The 14,453-nt window shown below is 46.3% G+C and overlaps 1 protein-coding gene across 1 annotated transcript in view; it reads left to right on the forward strand.

Moving 5' to 3' along the window:
• Positions 1 to 1,295: 1,295 nt before the first annotated feature.
• Positions 1,296 to 14,453, forward strand: part of MMP24 (matrix metallopeptidase 24) — a 42,164-nt gene continuing 29,006 nt past the window's right edge. Inside the window, exons 1-4 of the mRNA XM_030963144.1 lie at positions 1,296 to 1,394; positions 3,762 to 3,910; positions 9,844 to 9,960; positions 11,812 to 12,116. Of these exons, the coding sequence (XP_030819004.1) occupies positions 1,296 to 1,394; positions 3,762 to 3,910; positions 9,844 to 9,960; positions 11,812 to 12,116 (670 nt within the window). The remainder of the gene's footprint in view (positions 1,395 to 3,761; positions 3,911 to 9,843; positions 9,961 to 11,811; positions 12,117 to 14,453) is intronic.

The raw sequence follows: 14,453 nt of genomic DNA on the forward strand, positions 1-14,453 counted from the left end.
GAAAAAAAAAAAAGGGGGGGTGGGGGGGGCCCCCAGAAAAAGCCTTTTTTTATTAAAAAAAAAAAAAAAAAAAAACCCCACCCACACCCAAAGAAATTTTTTTTTTTTTTTTTTTTTTTAAAATAAAAAAAAAAAAATATTTTTTTTTTTTTATTGTATTTAAAAAAAAAAAAAAATTCTAAAAAACTCAAAACTCCCCCCCCCTTAGATAAAATTGTTTTAAAGAAAAAAAATAAGAATACAAAAAAAAAAAAAAAAAAAAAAAAAAAAAAAAAAAGGAAAAAAAAAAAAAAAAAAAAAAAAAAAGAATGTTTTCTCTCCGCCCAAAGTCCTGGCAGGGGCTGATGGTCAGAGGGGACAGAAGAACAGAGTGCTGCCTGCCTCCATCCTCACAGCCCCTCTGGTTACACAGTATGCCCCAAATGGAACGTGGGTTTGTCATTCCTATTCCAGGACAGGGCATGATAAAAAGAAAACTCAGAACAGAACCAAGAGTGATGTTGCTGGGCTGAAGCAGCAGAGGGAAGATCTGGCTGCTGGAACTTTTCAGTGCTTACCTGGCTGAGAAGAGGCTCCAAGGTGCCAAGCTGCTCAGGGGCAGAGCTGGCTGCCTGCAGCGAGCAATACCCTCCCTGCAAGCAGACCGAATTGCGGGGGAACAGGAGGGAGCTATGATTTGGCCTGGCAGGAGGGAAGGGCTCCCGTAGCCTGTGAGAGATGGGGCTGGTTGTGCAGGTGTCAGGGGGAGTCCTGCTGACCGTGATGTGCTGGAAGTGTCTTGGGAAATGGGGTGCAATTGGAAGGAGAGAGACTGGTGAAGTTCGTGGCTGAGCTTGATCCGCCGCCTGCTACCTCTGGTACATAGCAGTTCATCTGGGAAGGCCTTCCACATGCTAGAGCTAGTAAATATTGCACGACACAGCCCTCGTTCCCTGAGGAATGTCCCTGCTGACTGCCCCTCCAGCTGTCCTGCTGTCTGCTACCCGCAGCTGCTATCACATTCTCTCCGGAGATGGTCACACCGAATAACAGCCTTTCTTAAGAAAACTTTGCATATTCCTTGCAACACGCCGACTGGTCACGGCGACCCGCGACCGCACTCCCGGCGGGGCAGCCCCGGGCCGACCGGCAGAGGAAGCAGCGGATTCCGCTGCCCGCCTTCCCTTTCCCTTTCCTCTTTCGCCGTCCCCCTTCCCCCTTCTCCTTCCGGGCAGCCGCGCAGCCGCAGCCGCGGCGCCGGGGCCGGAGCGTTCCGAGCCCCGCTGGTGCCGACCGGGCCGGGCCCCGCCGGGGCCATGGCGCGCTGCCCGCGCCGGGCGCTGGGCGCGGCGGGGCCGCTGCTGCCGCTGCTCTGCGCGCTGCTCCGCGCCGCCGCCGACACCAGCACCGGCCGGGTAGGTCCGCGAGCGGGGCCGGGCGGGGCCGCCGCTGCCACCGGCGTCCCGGGGCCGCGATGTGCGCTGGGTGTCTCGGGGTGGGCCGGAAAGCTGGGCGGGCAGCGGTTCCTCCGCCTCCTCCGCCAGAAACCTTCCATCATCTCCTGCAGGGCCGGGCTGAGCTCGGGTCTGCGGGCACAGCTCCTCCGGCCGCGCCTCGGCAGTTTGGGACTGGCCGGAGAAGCAGCCGTGCTCCTCCTGTGTGATCATAAGCTTCAGTCTCCGGGAGCAGCTTCTCGGGGTGTCCGGGTGGCCATGGTGTGGTGCCCCGTTCCCGCTGCCGCCTCCGAGTGCGGCCGGGAGCGAAGGGGTGTACGCGAGGGCAGCCCCGCTCCGAGCTGTTTTGGTTACTGTGCTCTCGCTGCTCGAGGGAAGCTAATATTGGTTATAATGGAGTGTCCCAGCATTGTTGTGCTTGTCAGAGGCCAAGGCAGGGATAGCAGATGGTCTTGGAGCAGTTTTGCAGCTTGGCTTTGTCTGAAGCCATTGGTGATGTCTGTGTTTAGTAGCGTTGTATGTGCCCTTGGTGAACTTTGGCGTGCCCGGTCCATGCTCTCGTGTCGCTTCCCTGCCCCACCTGGAGCACTGCCTCCAGCTCTGGGGCTCCTAACACAAGGCCATTAAGGAGCTGCTGGTGCAAGGCCAGAGGAGGCCATGGAGATGTTCCGAGAGCTGGAGCTCCACTGCTCTGAGCCAGGCTGGGAGAGCTGAGGATGTTCACCTGGAGACGAAAAGGCTCCGAGGAGACAGTACAGCCCCTTCCAGTGCCCAAAGGGGCTCCAGGAGAGCTGGAGAGGGACTTTGGACAAGGGTCTGGAGGGACAGACACAGGGACTGGCTTCCTACTGCCAGCCCGCAGAGTTAGATGGGATTTTGGGAAGGAACGTGAGGGTGGGGAGGTACAGGGTGCCCAGAGCAGCTATGGCTGCCCCATCCCTGGAAGTGTCCAAGGCCAGGTTGGACAGGGCTTGGAGCAACCAACAAGACCATAGTGGCAGATGTCCCTGCCTATAGCAGAGGGAGTGGAATGAGATGGGCTTCTAGTCCTTCTGTGATTCTTTCTCCTGCTTTAGAAGCAGGGCCCTTCCTTCTCCCTAATGGCTTCTGCCATCTTCTTGTTGCCACAAAGAAACAGGGATTGTTCTCCCACTTTTGCTTCTCCTGACTTGAGCCCCTTTCCTGCTGCTGTGTTATGTTAGGGGAGAGCAAGCATCTTCCCTCCCCCTTCCCTGAGTGATCATGCTGTCAGTGGGAGAGCAGTCATGCAGATGATTTATCAGTGCTGATGTGGTGAGGACTGTCCTGTGGGTCAGATTGATTGGGGAAAAGCTTATAGGATATATGCTGGTCTCATAATAATCCTGGTCTAAGAATTGAATCAACCAGAAGAATGAATCACTAGGGAGTGTGCATGAAAAGTTATGGGGAAAAGTTCATGAAAACAAGTTTTAGTAGTTTCTACTACTGCTATTGTTGTTGTTGTTATTGTTACTTAATATTCTGGTTTCTCCTCATATCAAAGTGAGGGAGGGGAAGACGGGAGAGGAAAAAAATCCTGAATAATTGTATGTTTTTGAAAATGCTGTCCTTAGCATTTTGACAAGTTTGATATGCAGTTTTATCTAAGGCTGCATTTTAGGGTGGAGGCAGGGAAAAGGGACAGAACTCCTTGAGGAGAGTTGGCTATTTTCCTGTTCTGACAGTTGGCTGTATTAGCTATTAGTTGAGGAAACACCCACCTAATCAGGCTGTTCGATTTTTTTGTGTGTGTTTTAGGTTTTTGGGGATTTTGTTGCTGTTGTTTGTTTGTTTGTTTGGGTTCATTTGGGTTTTTTTAGAATTACTCCTGTGCTCATTGCGAATGCAAAGGTGAACTTGTGTTTCCAGGGATTTCTCAGAATTGTTAAGCTGTTTTCTTGGAATGATGGTCCAGAGACAGCAGTGTGTAGTGGGTTCTTGGGAGCTTGCTGCTGTGGGGACTGAGGAGGCTCATGATGGCAAGAGGACAGGGTGCACAGGAAGTCCCTGGAGCAACAACAAAGCTTCTTGGGCATTTCTGGTGCTCCAAAAGTCTGCCCCAGTTGCTCAGTACAGATGATGCTCATTTTTAAGTGACAGATCTGCCTGTCCTGTCAGGACAGGTGATATTAAGCTGGGTCTTCAGCCCTTCATAGGAATCATCTGATATTACCAAACCTAACCAAAAAAAGAGAGATGACTGAATATTTTGGGCTAGTTTGTCACTTTTTCTTTTGAGGAAATGTTCTGAACTGTTATGTTGAAAACTTACTGTGGCATCTTACCATCTGTTTCTTTCTTTTTCAGGGTTGGTTAAAAACTTATGGCTACTTACTTCCATCTGACAGCCAAATGTCTCCCTTGCAGTCAGGAAAAGCTGTGCAGTCTGCAGTTGCCACTATGCAACAGTTTTATGGAATTCCAGTAACAGGAGTTTTGGACCAGACAACTATTGAGTAAGATTAATATAGGCTACTTTTGTCTTTCTCTTTCTTAATGCACTGTCATATTTCAGTATGAAATATGTATTTCATACTGACAGTATTTTTTGTGAGTGTGAGGAGAAGCTCTTGTTACTGTTGTTCTTTGAGCACAGATCCCCCTTGCTGGTGCACAATCAAAGCGTGAATCCTGTGAGCTTTTGAAAGTGGAAGATATCAAGGGTTTAATTTACTTCCATCTCTGTCTGAATTTAGGTTAAAATTCTGGCTCCAGAAATGGCTTCTAATCTATTTCCTAATTAATTGGATTTGTGCATCTCCATAGATGTTATTTGTGGAGATCCATAGTTTGAACTGAAGTGAGTTATTGTAGTCTGATGACGGTAGTCAAGGCTACTTAGCTGCCCATAGTTTCCATTTGTTGGACATTAGATATTCTCTGCTGTATGTTGGCCATGTGTTGTTGTTTGTGATCAGGGTTTTGATAGCTCAGATGCATTGGTGTAAATTGCCAGGGCTGGAGGGACTTTGTTTTTTCATCTTCTCTTCAGTATGGACTCCAAAGGGTGGTGTGGAAGTGGCTCCTTGTCTGGCTGCCAGGTGTTGTGTAGTGGCTGGATCCATCTGCTCTTGGTCTGGGGAGCATCTGGTAACTACAGCAGAATGCAGAGAAGGTCTTACTACGGCTTTCTGGGGAAAAAAGCATCTCATGGTGAGCAAAAAGAGAAAGGTCGATGGAACTTGCTTGGGCGCTGCCTTGCTACATTAGGAGACCCTTTCAGAGCATGCTCTGCCTGGTTCTTCATCTCTCCTCAGAGGGCACGCTGCTGGCAAAAGGGATGTGGTAGCCCAAAAGAAAGGGCCATAAAGTAACCAAATAATGTAAAGAACAAAGTGGCTTGGTTTTATGCCTTCCAGACTGCAAGAAGAGGGAGAAATAGAAGAAATTAGTGATTTGGACAGGAGGAGATCGTCCTGGGCTGGGACTACCTCTCCAGTGAATGTAGCATTCCTCCCTTCAGCTCACAGGAAAAGCCCCTTGTTCTCCATTGAGGGATAGAGAGAATCCTGTATGCTTTTCAAATGACTTGAAAACAAAGTGCTTTTTAAAGGTGGAGATTTTCCACCTGAAATCTCTTTGCCATTAATAACATGGTTCATAGGTGAATGCTGAAGCAGAGCCATTGAGCAATGCTCTGTGTGTGCAGTTGGTGTGTAGAAGCTTGGATTTGGGATGCTGATGATTTGGAAAGGGATGGGGAAAGAAGGGGCTGCGATACTGGGGTGCTAGTTTGGAAAGTTAAGGAGCTGCTTCTGCTGCCTTGTGGGTGACAGGGGAAGGGTGCAAACTGCAAGTGGGAGTCCCTGCTTTAATAAGTAAGTTTTTCTGAAAGAAAGGAAGGTATTGCCCACATTTTATGACTTTGTATTTATGGACAGGGCTTGATCAGTGCATGAACACCCAAAGGCTGATGAGTGGAAAACCCAGATGGTTCCCTCTTCTGAAACTCGAGTCTCGAAAGCTTGAGACCTCAGCTCCAACCAAACACTGGTGTGCTTTGGAGGCATGTTGGGTTGCTCTGCCTCCATCTGTCCTGAGTCAGTGGGTCCATATGTTGTATGGCAGGGTGGAATTTGCCTAGAATTTGGATGAAGGGAAAAAGAGGTCCAGATTGCTGTTAGCAGTGAGCCTGTTGTTTGAGCTGGAGGGGCATCTGCCTGGGCTGTGTTGGGCTGTCACTTCCTCAGACCCGGTTGTGGAAGCTGAGCAGAAGGCAGAGAGCTGGCAAGGCAGGCTGCCTCCAAGGGCTCTGAATTACTCAAGCATTTACTAAGCCGTTGTTTCAGTCTGTGTTAGGAGTTTTGAGATTGCAATTTGGAATTTTTCTGTCACTTCTGTCAGTGTCATAAGTTCTGTCTCTTTAAAGTGACTTTAAGAATCAGAGTTATTTACACTTATTATGGAAGCCTAAAGTTTCTCATTTCCTTTCCCAAATGCCCTCAAATCTGGACCTTGTTTTTTCTTCCAACATTTGTACCCAAGCATGTGGAAGCCACCATGCAGGTGCTGCTAGTGAGAGATGAAAAGAAGCATCACCACAGGTGTTGCTTTTTAGTACCCAAAAGGAAGTTTGGGGGGGAATCCATTCAGCAGAAGATATGTAGTTTCCTGTAAAGAGAGCAAGGAGAACACATAAAACAGACTCCTCAGACCCTGCAACTGATGATGCCTCAGCAAATTTTGTGTCTGCCTGCAGCTGGTGGGCTGAACTGTGGTTTTGTGAGCAGCTGGGCAAGGATATAATCCTGGAGCATGCTGGAGAGAAGGCACAATAGTGCTGAACAAAAGTGGTGATTTGTCTCTGTCATGGTCAGTCACATGGCCTTGGAAGGAACCAAGAAATTGTCTTACTTCTGTTGGAAGCACCTTGTGCTTTGTCTTGAGCCTGTTGTGCAGTCTCTCACCTTGGGGTGCCCCACAGCAGTTTAAAGATACCACTCCCAGCAGCTCAAGGGTAGGGGATTGAGAGTGACAGCTCCCTCTCTTTAGGAGAGTCTTGTGAAAGGCATGGAGCCTGAGCTGGGGAGAGCAGCTGTATCTGGACAAGAACTGGATGTCACTGCTTTTGGAAATTGCTTGTTTCCTGATGCCAAGCAGCTGGAGGAATGCAATAGTCTGTGCCTCAAGACTGCCAAGTATAAATTTTGATGATAGAGTGTTACTGCTGTTCCCATTTAAGAAAATAAGGAGGGGGGAATCAACCATAAGTATCTGAATCTTGCTTCAAGTAATTGTCTTTTGTTGTTTCTGATGTGATGATTTCCCCTGGAAATAGAGTGGGGTATCCAAACTGCTCAGTAGAGAATGACTATCATAAAGCTCAGCTACAGATGATTAGCAGCAGCAGCTACAGCTTTGTGGGTATTTTGCCACAGACCTGCTCTGCTGAGAGGAGGGGAGATGGCTGGATTTGTACCATGTGGTTAGAGCAGGGCCCATATGTCTGGGAAGTCAGTTGAAGCAGGGAACTGATCCAGATAAACATTCTCAACTTGACATTAGCTCAGGCTGATGACAGCTCGGGTGCTGCTGAGCTCCAACCAGGTAGCTGAGCTCTGTTCCTTGGCTTCAGACAGGCAGTATCTGAGCTCTGGAACAAACTGTGGAGGAATATGGGGGTTCAGACAGCCCTAAGTTAAATGGGGTATTTATATAGTTTAAATGAGGAGTTAGGAGCCATGGGCAGCATGAGTCTCAGCAGCTCTACCTTGGAAGCTTTGGCTCAAGAAGTCCTTGAAGGCCGAGGGGTTGGTATTGCAGCTTCCTCTGGAACAGCTCTATGCTCCTGTGCCTGTACCTGGAGCTGGCAAACAGGCAGGGAATTTGGCTGTTGGAAGGAATTCACTTTCTGTAGGGTCTCTGTGCAGTTCTGGCTTTGATAATAATGGGCTGAGCTGTGTGTGGGTGAATTCATGTGGCCAGCTGGGCACAGGGCAAGTGTTGGGAACTTGGCAAGATGTTCTTACAGGAAACAGATGCTGAGGTGTGAGGTCCTGCTGGTGTGTCAGCACTGCCCTGGACAGCCCCAGTGACCTCACTACACATGCAGGCTGGTTTGGTAGTACTGCTCTGTTAATTCTTTATCTTCTAGATGATACTGGTAAGGATAAAACAGAAGGTCATTTTCTGACTATAGTCAGGGCCTGATGATGGTGATGTTCAGGCTACTGGAGTTCCCATGAAGCTCAAGAGGTGAAAACCTGATTCAGACTATGGCTTGTGTAAGGTTATGATGAAAACATTGTATCATAACATATGAGTGGAACTGAAAAAAACCCTGACAACTCAGGAAATAATCTGTGAGAATACAGGTGACAGTAAGCTTGAGGTCTCTTTAGGAAAGTGCTAGAAGCAATGCAGAAGAGCACAAATAAAGGACACTTGGAAAAACACAGTGTGTTCAGGTTGAATTGATATTTCCAAAAGCAAATCTTAGATGTACTGATTTTATTTGAAGGTGGCAGCAGTTGTGTGGGCAAGACAGATCCAATTTCCACAGGTTGCCTGGATTTCTGAAAGATGTACAGTGCTGATAAATGTGAGGTGATGTAAGTGAGGAAGATCTGTGCTGGCTTTATATACACAGCTTGGGTTCTTGTCAGGTACAGTGCAATGTGTATAACAGTTCTCATTTGCTCTGTTCTTGGTGGGGAGACGATGACAGATGACTGCATTGAAATTTATAAGCAACCAGAATTACATACAGGAAGTGGAATCAGGAAAGGGCTGCATGGCTGCCTGAATAGGGAGCAGGTGTGTGTGTGTGTTCTGAAAGAATTTTCTGCTGAGGCACAGTGTCTGTGTGTCTGGTTGGTTTTAATTTAAAAGGTGTCCAAAAGTCTTGTAAACCATCTACTGGTGATGGGAGACTCTCCCTTCCTGAAGGTCTGGGCTTAATATTTTTTAGTGAATAAGATGTACATTGTTTAGGCACAAGTGTGGACTGCTTGCCATTGGCTGGCTGCAGTTGATGAAGGAATGTCTGCATTTGGAGGCCAAAAGTTGTCCCCTGGATAACCAAGAGTGTGGGAGAAACCTTACTGAGGAGGGGGGAGAGAATTTGGTGTCCTGTGAGAAATGGGCCAGCAGTGGCTAGAATGCTTTTCAGTGGCATGTCCTGCAAAGTGTTCTTAAGGGCTTTGTGCCACTTGCTTTTGCCATCAGAGTGAGTGGATCAAAGGCATGAAATGCCTGAAGAAGTCCAGTGGCTGAGGCAGCGCCAGGCTGCTTAGGGGGAGGCTGTGGCCAGAGATTGCTTGTGTTATTCCTGGCCTCTGCTCTCCTGGGATGCGCTGCAAAGTCTCAAAGGATGTGACTGGGCACCTGTGGAGAGTAGTACCTGTAGTTCCTCAGCCTCTGCCCTTGTCTCCTTCTTCCCCAGCTGCCACATGCAGTGATGGGCAGATTTGTTCCTCCATAAGCCACTTCTGGCTTCTCCGGAGTGTGTCCACATGAGCAAGTGTAATTTGAGGAACAGTCTATTTCTCCTTGATTCTGTCAGAAAATCATTGAAGGAGCGTCTTGAGTTCACCTACTCTGACCCTCTGCTAAAACAGGGATGTCTAGAGCAGGCTGCCCAGGACCATTTCCAGTTGGGTCTTGAATATCTTCAAGGATGGAGATTCTGCCACTTCTCTGGGCAACCTCTGTGAGTGTTTGACCACCCCCAAGCTGCTGTAAGAAAGAAGCAAAAGATCTGTCAAGGCTGGAGGTAAAGGAGGTAGGGAAGGAGAATGGATTTCTGTGATAATACTGCCTGGATCCCTGTGCAAGGGACTTTGCTCTTGCAGTTCACTTGGCAATAGAGACTAGAGTTTCCTACATCATGAGTGACATCAAGAGTCAGGGGTTATAGGGAGAACCTAATGGAATTTGGTGTGTGTGACCCAGAGACTGGAGGGATCTGTTCTGGTCATTCCAGGTGAAAGCCTTAGTTATTATCTGGGAGGGCTGATTGCACTTGTTCAGTTTTATCTAGTGAGGTATGAACTGGATTTTTTTTCAGTGGCACAGGACCACTTTACCAAATGGAGAGTGGATCCAGTGGGTGATAGGTGAGTTTGATCCCAGGGGGCACCCACCTGCGATTTTGATTTGGGTCTCTTGTGGCATTATCGTGATTAAGCTCTTGTTGAGCATAGGGACTACCTGATCTGGACTCTGTGTTTCCATGGGGAAAAGTGAAGTGACTTTGGTGTGTGGATTGCCAGCAGAGGTGGGTAGCACAGCCCTGTGCGGAGGATAAACCTGACAAAGGGAGGACTGAACCCTTCTTGCTGTCAGCACTGGCCATCTCTCAGAGGTCTTCCAGTCACCCCCTGAGTTGTTTGGAATCTCTTTTCCAAACTCTTAGTGTAGCTTGTTGGTTTTTTCCCTTTCCTTGCAGGTGGATGAAGAAGCCTCGATGCGGAGTTCCGGATCATCCCCACCTGCGTCGCAGCCGGAGGAAAAAGCGGTATGCGCTCACTGGCCAGAAGTGGAGACAGAAGCACATAACCTACAGGTACAGCCCCCTCCCTCGCCCTTCTTGATGGGGAAAAAATGGTCTGTACTGGTTTGGCATGCAGAATTTGTAAGTACTTTTAAATTGAAACTGGATCCTCCCTGTAATGTCTAGTCTGGGCTTTTGTTCTCAGAATGTGATGGGGGAGAATACTGTCAGAGCACTGGAGTAACTGCAGAGTGTTATCAAGAGTCTGTTATTATTTATTAGAAAACAACTGATCAGTAAAGGCACCTGAATTGCAGCCATCAGTTGTGTAATTTTGGTAGAAAAATCTTAGTAAAAGGCCTTTTTTCTTCTGTTAGAAATCTAAGGCTCTAGCCTTTAGATCACGTGTCACCTTTAACAAACCATTAAAGCAAAAGGAACATCACTGTTTGGGGATGAGATGCTTTCTCCTTCTACTGATTTGCAGCATTTATTTTTGCAGAGGTTTTCCTTTTGCTCCTGTAGTAGAACTCTTGCTTTTATCCAGACTTAGGCCAGCTGAGGTTAAGCCAGCTGGGGTGAGCTACAGGTGTCAAGGGAGTGTTGCAGAGGGGCAGTTGTTTCCCAGAGGGGTGTTATGAGTCAGTCAGGCTGTGAGCTTTTGGAAGGCAGTTGCTGAAAGATGGTCAGTGGAGGTTTCTGGCAATAGGAATGTCACTTCAAATTGAAATTAACCCACTCTCTAGTTGAAATTGCAGCCTTTTAAATTTTTCGGAGGGGGAAAGGAGATTGCAAAGGAATGAAAATTAGAGATGTAGTAATTAAGGAGAAGATCTGGGTAAGACTAAGACAGAGAGAAGGTGTGTGGTGAAGAGGTAGAAATGTGAGTGACCAGCACGGGAAAAGTACCAGAATGTGTAGGAAAGAACATGATGGTGTGAAGGGAAAGAGGATCAGGGACTGGGGCCCTCTGTCTCTTCTGCCAAGAATTCTGAGAAAGGAGGAGGATGCTTCAAGTTACAGTGAGAGGCTACAGAGACGAGGAGGAAGGACTAGTTCTGGGCACTAGTTCAAAGCTTCCACCAGTAATAATCGTTGTAACTCAAATTGTAAAGGGACACCTTCTGTATGCAAAGGTCTGAGAATCAGATCCTTCTTCTAACCTTTTTCTGGACCGTAGGGGAAAGTGGTATGGAGTCATATAAATAAAATAAGTCTTAAACATATGCATAAGCAAGAGAAGGAGCTTGGCAGATGACTGCACTGCTGCCCTTGTCAAACCAGTAGTTGTTAAGCTTTCCAATTTCAGTATTTGTTGTGTGCATTCATCTCATTAACAGTATTTTTAACATAAGGTTTAGAATTACGGGACATTTAGGTGCAGTTAAATGCCCCTTACTCTCCCCAAACTCTGTATCTTTAGCTCTCATGGGCTGGGCTGCACAAAACTGGCAGATCCATCGCCCTTATGAGCTCTAGAATATTTTAAATAGTTTGGAGAATGAAGTAGGTGATATAAGTAAGGTTGTGTAGTTTACTGCAAGTTTGTTTCTCAAAACGAATTTTAGTGGTCCATTTTTTTTCCCTGTAGTAGATTCCATCTTAGCATAACTTCAGACAAAATCTGAAGTAATTTACATTTTTAAAAAAAGTTACTCAGCTGTCTACACCCAGATTCGAAAGGTTTTTAGGAAGTGATCCAAAATCAAACAAAGCATTATGAACGTTCTTGTTAATAAATGTAGAATTCAGATCAGGGAGGTAGTTCTGTTGGTAACTTTCTTTGTAACAGCCAAACTTTGCATGCACAGAGTAGTGTCTGCAAAAACCTTCCTGTTGAAAATTGAAACTGTGTGGTTATGTATTGATAAGTCTCAAATATATTCTGCAAATTGAAACATCCCTTCTTTCTCATTCCCACAGTGTACACAACTACACCCCCAAGGTTGGCGAGATTGATACAAGGAGAGCCATTCGTCAGGCCTTTGATGTTTGGCAGAGAGTGACACCACTTACCTTTGAAGAGGTCCCTTACCATGAAATTAAAAATGACAGAAAGGAGGCAGATATTATGATCTTTTTTGCTTCTGGTTTCCATGGAGACAGTTCTCCGTTTGATGGAGAAGGTGGATTCCTGGCTCACGCTTACTTTCCTGGACCAGGAATTGGAGGAGACACTCACTTTGACTCAGATGAGCCATGGACCCTGGGAAATTCTAATCATGATGGTAAGAGTGCAGGTCATCTTTCCCAGCAAGGATAAGTTGGATGCAGACACACTGACAGGCTTTCAACTAGAAAGTTTTTGCTTGGTGGAGCTTTCACCTCCCATACAGTGGTTCAGATGCTTTCTAAATACATATTCTATCTTAAATGGGAAAATAATAGTATTTATTTGTTTGTGGCTGTGCATGGTGTGAATTTTAGGAGTGAAGAGAAGAGTTTGTCTGCTGGCTTCTTACATCTCTCAAGATTTGGGCCTTAATTGCTACAAAAACCACAACTCTGAGAGGGAATAGATGAATAAAATAGTGTTGAAATTGTATCAAATGGAGTACTTTCCAAGGGCAAATAAAGTTAGTTGTAAAGGTCAATAGTAAGTTGAGAGTGAAGACATTTGAATTACCAATTTGTTTTGATCCATATTTGTTTTCTCACACTCTGGAATTCCTTATTTTGTCAGAGTTTGGGGCTGGCTGATCAGTTAAGGGAGGCTGATGATTGGGACGGCTCTTTTTATCTTATTAAGCATGAAGAGTTTCTGCATCTTTCTAGCTTTATCTTACTCTCTAAAGGCAATGAGCTCTTTCTGTTCTATTTTCAAACCTTTGATTGAGGATAGTGATGTCTTGTAAAAAGTTTAGGCTGATAATCAGAATTTCACAATTCTCTCTCTCACAAAATATCTCTCCAATTTCCACAGTCCTAATAGTTTGGGAAGAACGAGGTGTCTTTAAGCCTTTAGGGATTCAAAATCATGTTTTAAATTTTGGTAAGGACTAAAAGTTTACTTGGACTGTAAATATGTCTTGATTTTTAAACTATATAAAAGCAGCAGTATCATTGTGCCCGTGATGCCTAAGGACATATGCAGAGGTGATGTCTTTCATTAGACCAAACAGTGTTGTTTTAAAAGAAAAACCTTTCAGGCACACAAGCCACCTTCAGGCCTGGCTTAAAGGTGACAGCTTGCTTTCAGACTGGATTGCAAATGGGGAAAATCCCTCAGAGCTGTGAGTTGGTATCAGATTGTCTCTGGCAGGAAATGGAGCTGTCAGGTTCAGCGAGGGAGTGCTGATTTGTAGGAGAGCAGAAATGAGACAATACTTGTCTTTGTAGGGAAAGAGGAGCAATGTTTCCTGGCATGTGCAAATGACTACAGGAGGTGTAGGCTGAGAAAGGGAGGTGGGGTGTGGTGAGGAGGAGAGTGTGGAGACTGTGGGAAATTATAATGTGACTGAGAAAAGGAGTGTTTTGCTGTCTTGAAATGTTAGCAAGTTTTATTCCTGGGTTTGTGGCTGGAGGGCTCTCTCCAGGATCAGGAGTGACAGTCAGAGACTGAGTGGTTACTGTGTGAGAGCTGCAGCAGTGAGGTGTGTTTGTGTGTGTCAGTGCTCTGTGCCACTTCAGTCTGGTCTCAGCAGCTATTTGAGCTCAGCTGTGGGAGTGTGGGAGGCCCAGGTATTGGATATGACTTCCCAGGAAAGCTCATGCATGAGACCTGGGAGTGCTGGTGTCTTGCAGGAAGGTGGAAGGGAAGGTTTTGACAAGTTGTTCTTGCTTTTATCTGTTCTCATTTTCTGCACAAAATGCTTCCTTCTGAGATAAGCTTAGCAAGGTTGGGAGCCAGCTTAAAGGCTGGCAGGGATGGCTCTGCAGAAAATATTCCATCCCTTGGTAGGATGTTCCACCATAGGTGGTCACTTCTTTGAGGATTTTTTTTGATGCAGTTTTTAGGATGGTGTTTGAGTGCAATGCATACAATGAGTAGAGTGTCTCTCTTTTTATAAAAGCTTTTTAATGCTATTCTTATCCATGTGGCTCTTTCAAAAACGTGATGTATTTCTCTGCTGTTCTGAGTGACTGGCATGAGTGGTGTCCTCAAAGTTCATGAATTGGCTGGTGTGCTGTTTGTGTAAGAATTGATAGAGGAATTGAGACTTCCTTTTCAGAGGATGTCACCTGTGCATTTGCTTTCAGATTACTGTGCTGCAGAGACTGGGCTGCACAGGCTCTTTCAAAAGTCACCAGTGAGGAAGTTGGGAATGGTGGGGTTGTATTTGACCCTTCCATCTGTGGGAAGTGTTGGTGGTAGAAGGAGTAAAACCAAAACCCCTTACAGGGGTAAGGCTGTAGTCAGAGCATTATAGACATGTTGTGTGAGGAATTTGGTTTTGCCTGCATCCTTATCTCTGGTGTGCACTTGTGAAGGTGTCCTGCTTCCTCCCTGGGTGATCCAGGCCTCTTTAGGGAGGAGTTTCCTTCTGTTTCACTATTCCTTGTCACTGGAGCACTCACTAGCTTCAGGTTCTCACCTCTGATGTGTTCTATTTGAAATGCTTTTA

This window comes from Camarhynchus parvulus, chromosome 20, assembly GCF_901933205.1.
Source record: "Camarhynchus parvulus chromosome 20, STF_HiC, whole genome shotgun sequence".
NCBI lineage: Eukaryota > Metazoa > Chordata > Aves > Passeriformes > Thraupidae > Camarhynchus > Camarhynchus parvulus.